This window comes from Saccostrea echinata, unplaced genomic scaffold (assembly GCF_033153115.1).
Source record: "Saccostrea echinata isolate AGI-Se365-2 ecotype Australia unplaced genomic scaffold, CSIRO_AGI_Sech_v1 ptg000054l, whole genome shotgun sequence".
NCBI classification, from domain to species: domain Eukaryota; kingdom Metazoa; phylum Mollusca; class Bivalvia; order Ostreida; family Ostreidae; genus Saccostrea; species Saccostrea echinata.
In genome coordinates this window covers 51,179,018-51,200,760 of record NW_026889803.1, presented here as the reverse complement: position 1 = coordinate 51,200,760, position 21,743 = coordinate 51,179,018, and the positions used below count along the sequence as shown (strand labels likewise).

The 21,743-nt window shown below is 33.8% G+C and overlaps 1 protein-coding gene across 1 annotated transcript; it reads right to left on the bottom strand.

The window, feature by feature from the left end:
• Positions 1-5,615: 5,615 nt before the first annotated feature.
• LOC133204992 (uncharacterized) lies at positions 5,616-7,651 on the bottom strand. Its single transcript, XM_061340731.1, has 5 exons — positions 7,567-7,651; positions 6,669-6,827; positions 6,375-6,530; positions 5,914-5,937; positions 5,616-5,752 (listed from the first exon to the last, which is right to left on the bottom strand). Exons 1-5 carry the CDS (start codon positions 7,649-7,651, stop codon positions 5,616-5,618), a joined length of 561 nt encoding a protein of 186 aa, XP_061196715.1.
• Between the last annotated feature and the right edge of the window lie 14,092 nt (positions 7,652-21,743).

Sequence of the window (21,743 nt, the reverse complement as noted above, 5' to 3'; positions counted from 1 at the left end):
TCTGATTTTCTGAAAGTCAAATCAAATAATATCTATAATAAAACAAATAATTTGTTTGCATTACATATTCAAAATTTATTGAATTTGTTATGTTTTTAACATTTTAATTTCTTAAAAATCATATTGTTCAGAATTTATGTATTAAAATTGCATTAAACTCTATGTCACAGTGAGGAAAATGCAACAGACCAGATTTGAATCTAGCCCCCCTGAATCTCCAGTCTATCTGGCCACCAGAGATCGAACCTGTCTGACTGCCATAACAGACACCGTGCGAAAGGTGATACTGTACTGTACAGCATACACGTTCGTCCCTATTTGTCAGTTCAATGTGATATGAACAAAGTCAGGTCACAGTCAGTCAATGAAAGCCAACAGAAATTCCATCGATGATTTTTAATATTTCCAAAGTTAATTAATATATAAGTACTATAACATAATATGCCCTTCGTGAAATCCCTGAATGCTGATATACCATAGAACATCTCGCAGCAATGCCTATTTCGAAAGTTGGCAAAGAGATAAAACAATCTTTTAGAACTAAAACTAAAAATGACACCCACACCAAACTAAATGATAAATTTTTAAAGGAAGTATCAACACACTTACTTGTCAATGGTATTTGTATCTATCATTAAATTACAGTTATTACATTGTAAAACTCGACTTTGATCAAAGTGAAACTAGGTGTTCTAGGGGTCAAATTCAAGTCCATCGTTAAGTCGTACATAGAACACGTCGTATTTTCAAGAGGTGTAAGTTTCCAGAAATAAAATTGATAAATAATCAAGCATTGAAGACTTTATTTCTTATGACATTTGTAAATCCAATAAACCCAAAAATTCCTGATAAAACAATGAAAATATTTTTTATGATATAAATATTTTTGTACAGTCAAAAAACATTTTTCAGTAGAGCATGGAGGGTCCTTAGAAAAGAAATAGAGAGAGAGAGAGAAAGGTAATAGCTTTTCATTGTTCAAAGAAAAATTAAAAATATTCAAGTCATTCTTTTAAAAACTACTCTCTGGATGTGCTTGTTTCGTGGAAGTATATTTGTGTAAAAATCGCAACTTGATTTTTTACTACGAATTTTCTAAACCTCTTAATACTGGGCGTCCGGTATTATTAAAAGAAATCAATTGACAAAACGTGGATTATCTCTGTATTTTTTCCATGAAAAAAGAAATTAAAACAATATAGAGATTAAATAAATATTTTAATGCAAGGCACAAAATACGCGCATTTTGAGGTTCTTCTATACCACTAACATAAAATTATATATGTATATCATTATGAAGGTAAAAATCCAACTGGTTTTGAATGAATGGAAAATTGCCTTTAGAATAGGATTATTCCCGGGAAAAGTCTATATTCTGTTTTCATGGCAACCGGCCTAAAAATTGATATTTATACTATGAACAACCAAATCAGCCCTACCTCTATACAATACCGTTGCCCACATCATCACACTAACATGACCAAATCTATCAACCTCCTAGAGGCAGTTTTCTGCAAAACGTTCATTACAAAGCTTATGCAATCTGATTCTTCCCATGGCCGTAGGAACCGGGGGGGGGGGCATGGGGGACCATGCCCCCCATTAATTTTGCCGATATATAGTCTACTATAGAAAACATAGCTATTATATACGAAAGCCCATTAGGATCAAACTGCGGTAAAAAAATTTAAAAGGCGTTATAACGCCTTTTCAAAAGGCGTTATAACGCGAAAAAAAGGCGTAATAACGCTTTTTGAAAAGGCGTTATAACGCGGAAAAAGGCGTAATAACGCAAATAAAGGCGTAATTACGCCTTTCGAAAAGGCGTTATTACGCCTTTCTAAAAGGCGTTATTACGCCTTTTAAAAGGCATTATTACGCCTTTCTAAAAGGCGTTAATATGCCTTTCCAAAAGGCGTTATTACGCCTTTTTAAAAGGCGTTATTACGCCTTTTAAAAAAACGTTATTAAGCCTTTCCAAAAGGCGTTATTACGCCTCTTATGTTTCAATACATGACTTACTTGGCCCACCTTGGGGGCTGATTATAATTAGATTTCCAGGAAAAAAGATTTTTAAATGTGTAAAATATTTCCAGTGTAAAACCAACTTAGTCCTTCTCTGATGCCAGACACCTCTACCAAGGTGCATGGATTTCAGAAATTTGGTTGAAGGCTAATTGCTCATTATACCTATGCAAATAGTTTGCCTGTTTTTTTCAAGAGGAGAGAAACATATTTCAAATTTGACATGAATTTTAAATACATGGCTAGCAAAGCCCAAAGCTGGCTCTGCGTATATCCTGGATTTTCAAAAGCAGAGTGTTGACTTCTCTTAATACGCATGCAAACAGCTGTCTGCGAGATATGAGGAATATAGAAAATACTATAATTTATAATATAATTTATAATATTAAAATTATAATCTAAATATTGCATAAATAAAGGTGGCTTTGGTTCAATCTTTCATATATTTATTATTTTAAAATAACGCCTTTCCATTTTTGGATATAACTCCTTTTCGAACAAACAGGCCTGTAGTACGAATGGGAGGGGGGGGGGTCCCCCACCCCACTTTTTGGGAGAATAGTCTTGCCATAGTTTGCTTGGTCCCTTAACATTTTGTTGCAGTATGGTTAAACTCGGGCAAGTCATTGCATTTAAAAAAAGTTTCACCGATAAGTTAGAAAAAGATTCCCCTTTAGGCAGTTTATTTCTTTTTTTTTTGGGGGGGGGGGGGGGAGAAGGCAGTTTATTTTTTTTGGGGGGGGGGGGGAGGTTCTTGTTTTTTTGTTTGCTTGTCAATTTTATGGGAACCCCCCCCCTTTAAAAGCACGGGCCTGTCAAAGACATAATAATGGCCCTTCAAAAGGCATAATAACGCCTTTTTGAAAGGCGTATTAATGCCTTTTAAAAAGGCGTAATAACGCCTTTTAAAAGGCGTAATAACGCCTTTTTAAAAGGCGTAATAACGCCTTTTAAAAAGGCGTAATAACGCCTTTTGGAAAGGCGTAATAACGCCTTTTTAAAAGGCGTAATAACGCCTTTTGGAAAGGCGTAATAACGCCTTTTGGAAAAGCGTAATTACGCCTTTATTTGCGTTATTACGCCCTTTTCCGCGTTATAACGCCTTTTCAAAAGGCGTTATTACGCCTTTTTTCGCGTTATAACGCCTTTTGAAAAGGCATTATAACGCCTTTTAAATTTTTTTTTTACTGTAGTTTGATCCTAATAGGCTTTCGTAATCATATGCTTGTGCCCCCTCAACAAAAACGTCTGATGACCTTTTCTTTTCTTTCTTTTTTCTTTTTTTTCTTTTTTTGCTTGTCAAGGAATTTTTTTTTGGTAGTTGATAGTGCCCCCTCAACTGAAAATGTATAGCTGTGCCCCCCCCCCTCCAAACTGAAATTGCTTCCTACGGGCCTGCTTCCAGCAGGCTTGGACTCGTATGTACACCAAACTGTTCAGAGGTGTTGCTTTAGGATTACGCATGGTCTGAGACATTTGAAGTCGATATTTGTAGTGTTGTGGATCAGAACAATGACATGAGAAAGTCTTTTGGCTCTATTTCCAGCATCCCGTAGTCAATTGCAAACGGTCCCGTTTAATATTCTGTGCAGTTCAGGGATAGCTAATGCTGCAGACGTCATCGTGGAATGTTTATGAAGATTACGCAAATCAAGGAAGCCGCTGTGATCCCGCGCTACTGATGCCACGCGTGGTCTGCCATATTGTTGGCAATCATTTGCTGTACCATGCTGTTGGTATCTGCTTTTTAGGTGAGATATGGTGCCTTGAGCAACATTTAATCCTCTTGCAATTGTTGTTGTTCACCGGCTTCCAGTTGCCCAGTTTCCTTTTTTTTTATATGCATTGCTTAAATTCAGCATTTTTGAATGCGTCAATTTTCAAAAAATATCAGAATCAAAAAATCAGTAACCCAAGGATAGACCTTTTGTACCTGGATGGTGTGGATCAGAAACCAACAAAAGAAAAGTGTTAAAAAGACCAAATTTTAGCATTTTGCAAAATCGTGTCTTTTTGTCTCTGAGTTTTGTAGATTGGCTGTCAAGTTTACAATAGAGTTTTTTTTTAAATAAATTTTACCAAATAAATTTTACTTGAATGAATCATATACATCTTTAAAAAAAAGCTTATCAAAACTATTTTACATAATTCAGTATATTACTCCTATTGTGCGTGTCTTTTTTTTTTACAGTATATTTTGAACCTCAGTAGGACAAAAATGTTAATGACCACTATGTAGGAATGACAAGCCTTATTGCTTCAGATAGTAAAAAGAAACTATTGGTAAAAAAGGTCGTAACTTTGGTTACATTTCAGTGAATGAAATCTTGAAATTAAGAAATATTCAAATTGTTTCCATTTTTAAAGTCTCATGCTATAGTTAAAGATCCTTAAGAAGAATAAACAGATTATTATTTGCTTACTGCTTTCTTGGTTACTACGGCAACAGGCCTTTACGACATGATTTTGCATTGAAAGTATGATTCTAATAAGGGCGAGGTTTATTAGAATATATCTATTTGATGTAAGTAGACATAAAAGAGAAAAGGTTTGGAAAAGTTTGTTTATACATCCATTACCATGGAAATTATATTTTAGTGATATAGAATAGGCATGCAGGTTTTGTAATTAAAAACTACATATTATTTCATCTATGATTATTATTAAAATTGTTCATGAACTATGGAGCTTTTTTAAACTTTTTTCTGAAAACTTTTCTTTCGAATCAAGAATTTGTCAGAGTTCCACCTGACTGCAACAAGAAATGGAGGGGGGGGGGGGGTTAACCTTTAAATGAATATTTTCATATTAAAACTTCAACAAAAGGCTTTTTTCTTAAGAAGGATGGCGCATACTACTGGCCTGATATTACTTAAGGATTGACTTGCTAAAAAAAACCATACGAGTAAATCTGATCAGTTTCAAGACCGATAATGTTGAAAACGTTCATATGATAATAATTCATAAAACACTCCCTTTTGGACTTCTGGGGGAGGGGGAGCCCTGAGGCACAGACATCAAAATTCCGAAACGTTAATGCTTCTCTACATACCGCTACCACTTAGAAATGTTGGAGTTCTACTGCCAAGTCTGTTTTTAGTAACATCTATATTGGACTTGAATCAAAAGTTTAAAACTTACTGCAATTCTAGATACAATCTTAAGAATTATAACACGCGCATAATGTACAATGTATGTCTAAAACGCGATGGAAACGGGAAGTGTGGGTATAAATTAAAAATTTAATTATACACTGGAACCAATTAATGATAAGTACTTAGGTATATCGTTAAAAGATCACCAAAAGACACATGCATATCATTGATTTTAAAAAGCCATTAATTATAGGGACGAAAAGTTCTCATTTCCGGACATTCTTTAAAGAAAACTAGTCTCCATGTGGAACCCGGACTGTAATGGTATTGCCATTGGATATTTTAATCATGCCGGTCTACATTCGCCCTTTCTAGCACCAATCCGAAATTCATTTCAAATCATAGAATATGCTAGAAAAAAATATAACACTTTTTTTTCTATTTATGAGATTTAAGCACAGCAATTTCATATGTATTTCAATCTCAGCATTGTTTTCACATTTTTGGTACGAAATAATGGAAACTGTAACGCCCCATTTTGTTCTTTTCTACTTTGCATGTCTGGAGCGTCTCTTTTCCCGGAATTTTCCATATCTCTCCAGGAGAACGACAAACAACCGGCTTGACACAGCCTGAAACACAAAATATCAGTGAAACATTACACTCAAGCTTGCTAGCGCGCGGTCCAAAAAAGCGGGAAAAAATGATCGCATTTATTATGGAAGCCTAATTTAAATTTCATCTGCATAAAACTGAATGGCAACCTAGTTAGAGGGAGAAAGGAAAAAATTACCTATTAAATCTCGGACACAACATTCTGAAAAATAAATAATTGGACTTTTACAGCTTCACTGTTTAAGGATAAATAACACAAACAAACCTTTTTCAGAAATCAGCAATATTTTTTTGTAGATTTATATTCAAATGGGTAACCTGAATAATGTTTGCCATGTAAAGTTGGAGAATTCAGTAAGATTTTGTCACAATGTTAAAAATACGTGCAACATTTTGTATAGAACTATAAAGAAACCAAAACAAATTCGCATATTTTAGCACCAAAGAAAACTTAAGATTTCTTTATATTTTAGGGATTTATTATTTTTGTTACTTCTATTCGAAATCTGTCAAAAAATATGTATCAATCCAGGCATCAAATTTTTGTTTGTGTTATGTATCCTTAAGCAGTAATAATGTTTTCCTAAGTAATGTTCTCTCCTGACTAGATAAAATTTCCCGCCATGAAGTGATACTCACTGACATTAATGATTAACACTTTGTTTTGCAGACACATCATTTCAAAACATTCGTGTGTCCAACGACTTCCGTTCTCCCTACACCTCCCATGCTGGTCCCGACACATTTGATTTTCAGTGGTAATTGTTAGACAATCTTTCAAGGTATTTAGACATTCTGTGACGAGATCGAGAAATTCTGATTCACCAAATAATATTCACATGTATCTGATTTCGTGATTTACTGGTTTTTTGTTTTTTTTTGGAGGGGTGTAAATTGACAAGATTTGTAATGATATATATTACCTATACTTACTGTAATTGATGACAGATATTTTGTGACTGCGACACTCTAGTCTCAAACATTTCATGTAGTCCCAGTGTTCTCCGTCATTTCGACAGATACCGTCAACGTCTCGACAGACTCGATTCGTCTGATTGACGGCCAAACATCGATCGAAAGCATCCCGACATTCTGAAAATCAGAGGTAATGAGAATGATCTATCAAGAATTATAAAAATTATTCAGCATACTGTAGTCAGGGCATACAAACATACTTGAAAAAAATATTCGACTGATAAGGAGTTGATAAAATCAATATCTTACAATCTGAAAATCAAAGGTTTACAAAAAAGCATAACAACTCTCTCCTATTCAGAAATTAAATGGAATAATTTCACAATTTTACAAATCAGATGATTCTGTAAAACCCTTATAAATGAGTTCTCGATGATTTTTTAAATTCTAGATAACACTCATGTACATATTCAGAAATTATATAAAAATCTACTAAATTGTTATTATAATTTTAAAAATATGTGTCGGTAGAACGCGAACCAAATATTTTTTTTTATTTTTCAAATTACAGAAGCTATGCCCATTGAACCACTAAGCCAAAAAAAAGACGTTAAGAATCGTTATACATAAAGCAGAACATAATAAAATGTATTTGAACAAAATATATAATTTTATTTACGTGTATACGTTTTGCGTATAAATTTTTCCTCGTGGAGTGTTCGATTTTTTCAAATTTAGAGGTAAAGCAGAATGAAATCATGTCCTTAATAAGTACTTATTTATTGTCATACAGAATTTATAAATCTTTAAAGATAAACTTCCTGACATAGATACCCCACAAAACTGTAATAAAACTTTTTTATTTAAATCTTATTTGTTATGTCACAAGGCAACAATTGGGGTTCCTATTTCTTACCAGTCTTTATACATGCTTCCTTAGCCGCGATAACAGATACTAGGAATACTAGTGAAACAACAGTCCAAAGCGACACCAGGTTCATCTCAATGAACTTAAAACCGGGAGACGTGACTTTTACTTCTCTTTCTTTACCGTGGCCTGTCTTCTTCTGAGAGATTTATAACACTTGGATTGATTTTTCCTTCATTTATAATAAGTTACATCTACAGTATAAATCACGTGACATATGGTCCGATTGAGAGGAGTTCCGGAGAGTCGGTCATCGCACTCAGCATCAGAAAACATTATTCAAAGATCAGAAATTTAGCAGTGCATTATGTATATTTTATTGTAGATATTTTATTTTTTATTATTGAAGGAAAAAACTGTATAAGAAGGTAAAGTAGGAATTTGAATGTCCAACCATTTTCAAAGGGGTAGGAATGGGACAAGACAAAATGAAACACCTCAATTTAAACAGTCATTTTAACCTCCTAGGTTCAAAGGGAGTGGGCCGATATTCACTGGAATTCATTGCTGAAATTATATAAATGAATGATGTGTGTTTACTTCAGGGATTTTTAAAGAATACGAATATATGCAGTCTACAGGGGAGATAAGCTATGACCAAGTTAAGATTAACCCTGCTTCATAACACTGGACATTCAGTTAGTTTTCCATGGATGCTTAGCCCTACCGAATCATACTGTTTCCTTCAAACCTGCATGTATACAATTTGCATTTTTCTATGAGGCGCCGTTTTGATATTTATTGCCATTTAGTGATATCACCTATTCGAATAAGTGATATCACTCATTCAAATTGAATAGGAGATATCACATATTCCAGTAGGTGATATCACTAATTCAAATATGTGATGTCAATTAGTGAAAAGCTATAAACAAAAGCTTTTCAAAATTACATAAGATTATAATGTGATAGAATAGTTAGATTTCCGCTAAACCGACGACCAAAAAAAATCAAAACTGAGTAAAATTTTGTACTGTTTGATTAAGTTGGGATATTTTCGACTTTTTGTAGTAACTGATTTTCATCTCGTTACAGGCCAAAAGTCCTGTCCCGTTAAAAAAAATCCTTAGAATGTACGTTTTTCGACAAATTCGGCTTTTTGGATTAACCAGAATTTGCTGTTTATCATAAGTATAACAACATTCATCCGAAAATAGGTCCATTTTCTTTTCTTAAATAATGCCAATGCAATGCTTCCTGAAAATGCTTGAAAGTGTGCATTGCAAGTACCTCTAGTGTATCTCTAGCGGGAATTTTCAAAATTACGTTGAAAGAGTGGTGCAGGTGCAAATATGCACCATTCCACACCTGTACATGCATACACTAACTCTGATGACAGTCATGGACCGGAAGTCCAAGGAATACTACTCAGCAGAGGATCGAGGAATTGACCACAGCACACAGGCACTTGTTTCGATAATAAATTTTTAAAACATTGCATAATAATTATACTATGGGTTAAAAAATTTATTACAGAAACAAGTGCATGTGCTACAGCATCTGAGAAAGAGGTACATCAAGACGACTGGACGTTTTTTTTTTTTTTTGTTTTTTGTTTTTTTTTCAAATCAAGAAACTGTTGAACTCAATGCATCGCAGAATTCGAGCTGCAACTGTTTACATGTTGGACACTTTAAAATCGCTATTGAATTGGGAAAGGGGGTTGGACTATAATCTGTCACAAGTTACGTGATAACGTTAAGCTTTTTCAGTCAGATGTCTGTTATCAAGTTATCTCTTAGCTTACTGTTAAATTTTATGTTACATTGTGTAGTATTAGGGAAAATATTTAAAGTTTGTGTGATGTATATTTTTTACTCACATTTTTAATATTTCTTTTAACTAGTGGCTCAATTTCAACCAGCAATGACAATGTAACAAAATTTTAATCAGACACCGGGAGGTGACCTAGGGTAATCTCAGCGAGATCCGTAGAGACTAAAAGTTTTGGTCTGGTGTCTCTACGGATCTCAGACCAGTGTCACATAATTTCATTCGGGGTTTCGTGCCCGGACTTCGACCGTTTGTTTCGATTAATACAGGCTGAAATGAATTAGCTGTCCGCTTCAACCTTTTGCTTTGGACATCCTTTTGATTCCCTATCACCATAAAACTTTCGTTTCTTACCTCTGAAAGGTTTAAATCCATCAAAATATATAAAGTTGTTCATTTTTCATAGCAATAAGCTATTCGTTTAAACTTCTGATGCTGAAGAGTTCCAGCAGCAATAGTCTGCTTCAAATACTTCGTTCTACTACTATTTTCTATAGAAATGAACCATAGTACCAGACCAAAATTTTTAGTCTCAGATTAGACCTAGGGTAGATTTCCAACAAAGAAATTTGAGCCCAAAGCTGTTAAACTATGATTAGGCGCTATTTTTCAAAAGTGCATATAATCGTAATTTTGGATCGGCGTCCAGTCCAGGAGAGAAATAATAAATAGAAAAATGAAGGAGCAATCATAAAATCTTAAATTCTTTCAAGAACCAATGAGCAAAATGTCAAGTTAAAATGCTGATCTCCGGGCTGGGATTGGACTGCATCAGGGAGTCAAAATATTTCTTAAAGGGAATAAATATAGTAAAAGTATAATTAATATAAATTTTCTTCTGTACTGCAAGATAACATTTCAAGCATTCCACCTTAAGTTGACTCAATAACACTAATCATACTTTACTAGAATTCATTGTAAAATCATGTACATTTTAAGTTTAGATTTATATGACATGTTCGTCTTTAGAGGAATATGATTCAGGCGAGCATCAGGGGCAGATCCTGCAATTTTAGAAAGAGGGATTCCAGGGTGGTGCCCCCCAACACTCAAACATAGAATCACAGAGAGAGAGAGAAAAAAAGAAACCATTTATACTCCCTTTCACAGGGGTGGATCCAGGAATTTTTTTCAAGGGGGGGGGGGGTCCACATTAACTTTGATAAATGTCAGACTCGAATTTTTTTGGACACCCCCCCAAAAAAATACAACTTGCCAAACATGAAAAAAAACCTATTTCACAGGACGGGGAATGTAGACACTTTTCTTAATCAATTTTCTTTAGATACATACTCTTCTTTCCATTTTAAGGGGTCAATCTTTCCAGGGGGAGGGGGTCCAAGAACATTTTTTCGTTATATTTACATAGAAATTTAATAACTCGAGTTAGATCCCGGGGGGGGGGGTCCGGACCCTGAACCCCTCTAGATCCACGCATGACTTTCATTACTTATTAAAGTTTATTCCATTAGAAGATGTTCCGAAATGATACAGCCTACGTTCGACGGAATCTTCCTGTGAAAACGTGTTCTCTCTCTCTCTCTCTCTCTCTCTCTCTCTGCAAAAATAAAGGAGGGGTTCCAACCCCCGACCCCCTCTCTGGATCCGCCAATGGAGCATTATGACTATGGTTCCATGGATAATCTAAGTGCTGATGGTTTATGTGTTTTTACTAGTACTGAGCAGGTTTGAAGCATAGTGGTTATATTTATATAGGTCCCTGTAGAAATAAGACGTAAAATAGAATTTGAAAATGGATCTTAATTATGCCGTCATTTTAAAAATTTTACTAGTATGTGTTCAATTTGTGTGATAATCGAGGATGATACCTGTTTTCTAAGATTGATCACGAAAAGGCTTAGTAATGTTCTAAATGTTTATTGAATATACACTTTAATATATGTAAATAACCATTTATACAAACACATTAATCATTGAAAGCACAGGCTAAACAGTTTTTAAAATGCATGAATGTCAATCTGACTATGTCATTTCTATATATATAACAAACAAAAATTTACGTTATTTCAACCTTTGTTTTCAATGTATGCATCATTATTCATCCTATATGTTTATATTCAAAGCACCATCTCTATTTCACATTGCTATTTTATTTTTCATGCTTCTAAACTAACAGTCATTGGAAAATCCATGTGTGCTAAGTTCTAATGTTTTATCTTCCTTGTGTTTCGCGCTTAACATATCTCAAGTCCAGAAATATCCCTTACTTCAAGAACAGGACACTCATAAATAAAGCGGTCCCGACGTTTGAATTTGCTGTCAAATGGTTGATTCCACGTGTACTTGTAAAACGAAATTATTAAACGTCAGTGTAAGTTGAAAGCATCCATGTCTCTGAATTACAATAGGTTTTTACAAGACCAACGCCCAAAAACTTAATAAAAAGACAAGTGGAACTTTGTATCGAAATCCATATAATTATAACTTTTATATTCTTTCATATAAGCTTCAGGATAGGCTACTCAGATACCAAAAAGGAGTATCTTTATTGGAAGAAGGACCGTTTGTTGAGTTTGTCCTGTTCAGTTCATTTAAAGCAATCATAAAACTCGTTCTAAATAACAAGGAACTTGCATAATTTATTTAGAGAACACCAGGACTGTTAGGTTAACAAAAATACTAGTATATAGAAAAAGGTCTGTAGAACATCCACTGGCTGGCAATTCGTGCAATGATCAAGGACACTACAGCAAACGCAACTGTATGACAAAGACCATACAACATTACAATGAACACGTCAAAATTAAACATCGGTCTATTAAACTGTACTTCTGGAATCGACGGCCTCAACTCAGGGGCATCGGGATTATCTCTGTTTATCGTATCCATTTCTATTGCGTTTTGGGTTTCATGGTATCTAAGATGCAAGATTCTTAACCCGTCAAGTGTCCACATACCCATGAATGGTAGATAATAAAATATGCATACCATAACAACAAAAGCCATAGCATCGACAATATACACAACGCATAGAACAACCAGTGCTAGAAAAGTCGAGATTACGAAAACGACCGAGATTTTCAACCAAAAAGAACGTGAGAATGATGATTTCCCTGTAAACTGTAGAAATCCCGTAAAAGCCTTTATCAGTCCAAAGCACACAGACCACAAAGAGAATAGCCAGAAGACAACGAATCCGGACACTGCAATCGGTGTTTCCGTAGTATTGAGCGTATTTCTTGTACTTTGCAAGGTAATTGATATCAAAAGTAGAATTTCGGATAATCCTCTTGCTAATTCCAATATATTAGAAGATTTTTTTCATTTTTCCCGTGGCTAAAATAGCAACTAACAAATAGATGTTGGCTAGAATTGTTATTAAAATAACAAGAAGAGCTCCCTCGGGGCCGTGTTCTCGTGATGGTTGAAAATAGTTCATTATTTCTCTTGCGATAAATCTTGATTTGTCCTCTGCGTTCAATTCATCGAACACTGGATGTATGAACCTGCTCGAATACATGCCGAATCTGAATCTGCGTTTGAAAATTAGTCATATATATATATATATATATATATATATATATATATATATATATATATATATATATATATATATATATATATATACTGTGGAATCATTGGATTTCGTCGTGGGTCAATTTTCGTGGGTACCTCTCATCCACGAATAAACATCCTCCACGAATTAATAATCTATTGTTACAAAGTCATATTTCCTTCAGTAGGTATAGGAGAATACACGAAATTACGTCCCCGCGAACCTGTAAAATTAAACCAATCCAAGAAAATTGGCCCCCACGAATTTTAATGATTTCACAGTATATATATAAATATATATATATATATATATATATATATATATATATATATATAGGCATCTACTGCCTACATCTGTTAGGCATCTACTAATTGGCATTTTTTTTAAAGTTAATTAATGAAAGACATTATATCAATTAATGCAATGTACCGAATTATCGATTAATGAATTCCACTCATTTTGGAACCCTAATCTTTACACTCACCTTTACATGTCTATGGAGAAAAGAGAAACACGCACAGACTAAACTGTTTATATTTACTTCCTTAATCGAATTACGCATTTTAATATGTAAATTACCAAAACTGGGGAAATACTAACCTAGATTTTAACTGCGAAATGCAATATGTTACTCAGAGAACGTCAAAAAATAATTACTTTTTTTTTTTTAAAGAAGAGAGGGATATATAAAATTCACGACGCCATATGTTTTCATTTTTATGCATTTATAATAGTGAAATAAAGATTGGTAACTAAAAAAAAAATAAAATATATTAAAAAATTATTCACAGTATCCGTCTAAATTATTTTACAATTTTACTTAATTATAATTATTTTCCCGCCAAAACTGAAAATGATAAGCGATTGTTGCAGACCTATCACATAACTGGTGACTGTAGGACACGTTTGGGTTTTAGCCATTTATAACCCGTGCTGTTATACCAGCAGGATGTGGTTAAGATTTTTTCGGATTTTTTCAGTCATGATATGTTATATCTTTTGTTTGGTATTTAATTTGGTAGTTTAAGTATTATTTTAGAATGAAATTTTAGTATTTATAGTATAACCAGTAATTAATTCTGTTAGAGGAGCACAACACTTATAAAATTTCTGAAGATAACGGATAGCATAAATTCCATAATTTCTGTAAGTCGTTTGTTATAATTATATAATTTGTAAATATAATTGTAACTAAATGTTATTTATATTTTATGGCTTAACTTCAAAAATTAAAAAGGTTTAAGTGGCGATCACTTTATAAAATAAATTTATATTTTAGAAACTTAACAGAATTTCTAGTTTCCAAAAGTCGTTCTTAATTAAATAAAAGATCAAAACCAGATTAATTTTTACAGATCTTTGGCACCTGTGTGTTTCATGAATAAACATGATCAATCCTTTAAATTTGCGTTTACAAAAAGGAAGAATTGATAAATACTTTAATTTTCAACAGCACGGAGTGTAACAAATTTTGTGGAATTATTTTAAAATGTGAAAATATATCCTTACTCCCCTAATGTGTCTTAATTATAGGGACTGAAGTTTCATGAAATTCGTCCAAAAGTCAAAAGTTGGTACTTGTCTGCAGGTAATGGGTTTAATTAAAGTCAATCGAATTAAAATTAGACGTTCCGAATCCGCTACTGCTTGTTTGAGAAGCGGTAGCGTATTCGGAACATCTAATTTTAATTACACTGATTTAAAATAAAACGAAGAGGGAAGACCATATATTCAATTTTCCAATATCGATCAATCTCCTAAAATCTTACAAAATCTGGTCACTTGTCAGAAAAAAAACTTCATTCTAATATACTAACCGGTACAATTGAACGGATCGGATTCATGTATATATATAAATTGTCGAGGTTAGGTTTTATTTTAACCATTTTGTATGTTCATTCTTAAGGTGCGCATATGCATGGAATTTTAAAAAAAAAAAAAAAGTAAATATTACTTATCTTAAAGTGATGTTGCTTTGAATCAATAAAACTTTTATGAAAGGACTCTGTAAAATCTACTTACATATATATCTTGAAAGGATTTCTATTTAGAACTTCCTCCAAGGGAATATCTCCTCCCTCGAACGACATACAGTTCAAAACATCAACCATACATACATGTTAATTGACAATAAAATATGAAATATTTCTTTTCAAACTTGTCAAATGATGCATAATTACTAACAGTGAGTATAGGGGAGAGGGTAAGGAGCAAATTATATATACCTCTGGCTTGAAGTAATTTCTTTATTGCAGTTATTCGTTTGAAATTAAATTAAACGCAACGCCCATTTACGATGCTTATTTTAATCTCTACTTCCATTGCACGAATGTCTTCGTACTAATATTTCATATTTTTGGGATGAAATAATGGAATGTGTAACGCCCCATTCTATTCTTTCTCACTTTGCAGGTCTGGAGCGTCTCCATTCCTGGAATTGTCCATATCTCCCCTGGCGAACGACAAGCAAACGGTGTCACACATCGACCTGTAACACGCATGGAAAGGTGCACATTTAAACAAAGTATAAAAACAGTTATAGTAACACATCAAATTTTATAACAATGGAAAATATAACTTTTCAAGGAAGATAACCAAAGAATACGAGGAAGAAAGATTACCATTTTTATTTCGGATGCAGCATTCTGAAATAAAAAGTTTTTACACATTCAGTGTTCCGATTAACTATTGGTTTCTAAAGAATAATTCTAAAAGTTGAGGTCTTTTCCATCACAATAATTTGTAGGTCCTCTCTCTCTCTCTCTCTCTCTCTCTCTCTCTATTACCAAGCTCCTCAAGTTCACGAAACATTAAGTTCAAAATGTTTGTACAACATGAAACGGAAAAAAAAACTAGTTCTAACTGTAACGGAGACTGTTACAGATGTTCCCAAAACGCTCCCCTGCTTCCTTTTGGGCCCATTGCCTATAAGTAAATTAAGCAAAATCTTTGTATTACAGACTTTTACAACGTATTTTCCAAAGTATTTGGGGGTAATATATGTAACAAAGGAGATATATATGTAGCACAATGAGGATAAGCAAATCAGATTTAAGTACACGTACATCATGAACATGATTTCGAAAATAACCATATGCATGAACATCATCTCATGTATGCCATAATAAAGAGCTCCTTTTTAGATTTCAAAGAAATTCACTGAAAATGTAGAAAGTTACAGCAACATTAATATTGACCAATCAGAAATCAGCATACGTGCATGCTTGTCCTCGTATTCATTTTTGATAATGGAATTATGTAGGAGCATATACTCTGAATTTCATCTTTCGTTAAAAACTAAGAAAGATTATTCATCGTAACAACCTTATAGCCAATCAGAATTCAGCACACGTGCTTGTGCGTATTTTCTAGATTTTTCATATATAAATATATATTCTTATAGTGCCTTATAATATATACCAATGTCTTAAATTTCAAAGAGTTATATTGAATAGTAAAAGAGATACAGCATTAAGTATTAGCCAATTAGATTTCAGCACACTTGCATGCATGTGCTTGCATTCAATTTTAATAGTACCCGACAGGAGAGAGACAACTTGTAAAATGCGCATGTCTTATTTTCTAAATTTTTAATTCTAAGTGAAAATTAATTTGAAATTAATTTAGGAAATCATAAATAGATAAAATTGTTACTGGTTTTAATTCTCGTTGATGGAGAATGTAGTAATAGTCCATTTCGCCATCATGTAAGACAAAGTTACAGTTCCTATCTTTATATTAGGATGAACATCATCATCTTTGTCAAATGATCAAATGGTATCGTTAAAAAAAGATAGTCATATAATATGTGCAAGTTGAACTAGTCTTGTAATACTCAGAAATAGAATGTATTTGGGTTTTCTTATTTTGATGAAATTCCAGTAAGACCACATATAGCTTTTTGCGTCTCGTTTTGAATTTCCCGCCATGAAGTCATACTCACTGACATTTATGATTGACACTTTGTTTTGTTGACACATCATCTCAAAGCATCTATGTTTCCAGCGACTTCCGTTCTCCCTACACCTCCCATGCTGGTCCCGACACATTTGATTTTCAGTGGTTAATGTCAAACATTCTTTAACGGTATTCAGACACTCTAATGAAAAAGATCAACCGATTATATTCATTGCATGGTGTTCTTATTCTAGTAGTAATCTTTTTCAACTCTGATTTTTTTTTTCGGACACAGTAAGTAAAATATCCAGACTTACTATCATTGACGACCGATATCCTGTGACTGCGACACTCCAGGGTCAAACATTTAATGAATTCCCAGCGTTCACCATCTGCCCTACACGAACCGTCAGTATCCCGGCAGACATTATTTGTCTTGTTGACGGCCAGGCATTGATTTAAATCATCCCGACATTCTGAAAATGAGAGATATACATGAAAATAATCTGGACGTATTGCAAACCAGTGACTGTAATGTTATCTCGACATACTGCATATCAGAGTATGGCAGAAAAATTAACAAATTTTACGTCAGTGAATAGCAAAAAGTAATCCTGACTTCAGGAATCAATATTCGATCGACTGTTTGAAAATCAAGGTTATCAAAATTTAGTCAACTTTCGAATTTTCAGAGAATGATTTAAATCATTGCCGAATTTTATTAATTAGGGGATGGCATTTTTTTCATTTTCAAATATTTAAATATGCAGGATGCAAACAACCCAAAATTGATAGATTTTATATAATTCGAAATTGATGATTTCTATACGAATAATAATGATTTAAGCGATATATTCTATAATATATATTTTGATATTAATAATGATCAGGAAAAAAATATTGTATTTGCATTACAATTAGATATTAAGTGTGAGTATGAATAGAAAAATGCAAATACACCCCACCTTAAAAATTCATGATCTCAGATCAATGAAAGTTTTTATATTGAAACATCGAAAGAGAATTTAATTTTTAACATCAGAAGCAATAGCTCTTAATTCACCACATGGCCTGGAAGAAGGAAATGATACAAGAATTAATTTATGTGAAAATAATGAAGATGTTCACACAAATACAAGTTTGGGTTGTATACCTCTATAATAATCAAATACTATTTTCATGAATATGTTGCAATTGTCTATTGATCATGTTTTGGTGTACTTTTAATTCATTCTTAATTCATGAAAACAATAAAAAAAACTGATCGTGATTCTTTTTTTTTATTATTTATTTGACGTTTTTCTCTTTGGGTACTGGGTTTTCAAACTTTGATCCGACGAAAAACAGAAACAAACTGTACGTAACAGTATACGGCCTTAAAATAATAATACTACTAACTTACACAAGTCAATATATAATCTTTAAAATCTTTGAATACCATTTTTTAAAGAGATACCTGTCAAAACTTTAAAATAGCCTCAAGATTTACACTCTGAATAATATTCACGGCTAAAAAAACAAATTTATGCGAGTTCCAGCTTCTTACCATGTTTTGCACAAGCTCCCTTGACCGAATTTACGGATACAAAAAGTGTGACAATAGTCCAAAGCAACATCAGAACCATCTCAGTTCTGTAAAACCAAGAACTTAACCTACCTGACTTCTGTCGATGATCTGTCTTCTTTTTAGCTCTTTATAACACTTGGACATTATGGAAAAGCTATACAAAAATCTGCAACATAAATCACGTGACACCTGGTCGGATATGAAAAGGTTCCGGAAAGGTGGCTATAGCACTTAAGAGGGTAAATCAAAAAGTACACAGCCTAATACTGATATTATAAAATCAAAAACATTTAAGCGTTATTTTACAATAGAATCCCCCTTAACTTCAATAAACTTGTTCAGGCTGTGCGAATAAATAATTTATTTCCAATTTTGGGCTTATAAGAACAACATCACACTAGATAACAGAACAAACAAACAAACAACAGAGAGAGAGCAAGAAATCCAAAAGATAGGCAACAAAGTTTGAGACAGCAATCACATAAAGGTAGCTACACATCTCCCAATAATTAAGATTATTACTGTATGTAATGGTTATACATGGTATTCATCCTGTGATAATTTTGTTTCTTGTATGAATACATTAAAATATATATTTTGCAAAATGAATTATACTGTTTCACAATTGTCATTTGTCATTAGCTCCATGTATTCTTATTTGATAGAGAAATTTTTATTTTGATTTTGAAAATTTATCACAAGATTATCGAATAAAGCTACGTTTTACACGCCATAAATGTATTCTACAAGTTCTTTTTTTTCTAGGACATTCAAATGTAAAAGAGTTTAGTCTTCTCGAGTTTGAGTTGCATTTTCTACATTTTTATTTTCAACAGGAATACTTCTATATCTGTCTAATTCAATTGCTAATTTATGAGAGCTACTGTTATTTGTCATGTAATATGGACAGGGGCATTCTTCCGGAGTAGACGAGCACCTGCTTGTAATTTCTCCCTTCGTTTTTCCTTGATAGGCTCCTTCACTTGTGCGATTCTGAAGCATATAGTATTGTCCATTGATGGTGTCTCTCGCTGTGAAAATAGTTAAATATTGTACCATTGTAATCCAAAAATACTGAGACTATACTATAATTGCCCACTGATGCCAATTTGCAAAATACTTGATTTTGTTGTACAGGTATATTTTAAAATTGCCGCTTTTTCTCGATTTCTATAAACCTGTCAATCCAGTCATCGGAGTGACGTGTATACTGCTACATTCAAATACCTCATTCCAAGATGGAAATAACCCATACTGTACATAAAAAACAACAGCAAATGAAATTATGAGCATAAATGAAGGAATAAAAAGTATTTCTCATTATCAAGATGAGAAAATAAACTTGTTATAAATGACTTGCTTACTTACTGCTCGCGTATGGGACAGTAACGAGGGTTCTCCATCCCCGTCTATCACTGGCTAGCTTTTGGAGTGTGCCCAGCTCCTCTTCTGTTTTTCAAGTTCGGCTTCCACTGTCCGCCGCTAAGTGACTTTGGGCATTCCTCTCTTCCGTTTTCTCTCTGATGTCCATTAAAGAGCTGTCTTTATGATGCTGTCCGAGTCCCTTCTAAGTACACGGCCAAGCCAGTTCCAGCGTCTGATGATGATGATTGTGGCCATGTTCTCTTGCTGCCACCTGTTGAGAAGGTCGCCCTCTGTCATTCTCCAACACTCTGATCCATACAAAAGAATAGATATAATGCAGCTTTTGTATAGTTTCAGCTTTATTCTTGTTGTGTACTGACTTGATCTCCAGACAGTTTGTGGGTTGTTAAATGTTGCTCTTACCTTGGATAGTCTCTCTTTGATGTTGGTCTCTACTCCACAATCTGTTGTTACTTTGCTACCCAAGTATATAAAGGTGTTGGTACATGGAAGGACATGATTTTCCCACTTTGGCCGCTTGTGGGTTGTTTACATTTACGGTCATGACCTCTGGCTTTTTTTTTTTTTTTTTTTTTTGGTGCTTATCTTCAGTCCAATGCTTCCTGTGTATTTGTGGAGCCTGTTGGTTTTTGTCTTGAATGTGCCGATGGGAGTGGGAGAATAAGGCTATATCATCAGCAAAGTCCAGGTCTTCTAGTGTTGTGAATGTACCCCATATGATGCCTCTTGGAATGTCAGATGTTGTATTCTTCATGACCCAGTCAATGGCTATGATGAAGAGTGTAGATGACATTATACAGCCTTGACGGACTCCTGTTTTAACATCAAACTCGATGCTGGTATTTCCAACTCTGCATCTGAAGCTGACATAAAAACTCTTGATGACATCTATTAGATGTTGTGGGATGCAATATGACCACAGAATTTTCTAGAGATTGTCTCTATGAATGCTGTCGAAGGCTTTTTCAAAATCAATAAAATTAATATATAATTGTCGTTGTCATTCTGTACACTGTTCAATGATATTTCTTAGTGTAAATATCAATACATCCTCACCCCGGTCTGAATCCTGCATGTTCTTTAATCAGTTTGACATCTACAGCTATGGATATTCTTCTGATGATGATTTTAGCCATGATATTTTTTGGGATGGAAAGAAGTGTTATTCCTCGCCAATTGTTGCAGTCATTCAGGTTGGCTTTCTTTGGTATTTTGATGAGGACTCCGTTGGTTCCCTTCATCTGGTATGGTGTTTCTTTCCCAGATGTCATGGAAAATTGGCTGTAAAATTGTGGCTGTAAGAAATGGATTTGTTTTGAACAATTCTGCATTTAAGTTGTCATATTCAGGGGATTTTCCTTTTTTTTTAGAGTTTGTATTGCAAAGACAACTTCTGGAATTTGTGGTGGTTCAATGTTTAGGTCAGCTGCTGGATTACTGATGTCAGGTTCATGAGTTGGAGGTGGTCTGTTTAAGATTTCCTTAAAATGCTCTGTCCATCGTTCCTCCATCTCTTTTTCTGTTGACAGCAACTTTCCTGTTTAGTCCTTGACAGGAAGATTTGGAGATGGTCTATTCCTGCCACTCAGTGCCCTTGTTATTTTGTAAAGGTTTCCTTGCTCTCCTCTGTTGGCTGCCTCTTCTGCTTTTGTTGCTAGGTCATCTATGTGTGCTCTCTTGTCTGCGCGTAGAGCCTTTTTCACTTCCTTCTCTATTTCACTGTATTCCCTTTGATGTCTCTCTTTGAGTCTCAAAGATTTGGCCTCATTCACTTTCTTTTTGGCATCTCTTCTTGAGCCAATCATTATCCATGTTCTAGGCATTATCTAGTCTTTACTCCTATGTTTTGCCTATAACGAATACATTTCTCACTAGTTTCAGTGTAGATGCTAATTTTCCCCCACTTTTTGTCGATTGATGTTACAAGTATGTTGTCCTCTAGTTCCAAATTTTGTAATATATCAAACTTATTCCTGAGCATGATGTTGAATTGATGCCTTATCTTGATGTTTTAAAGTTTATCAA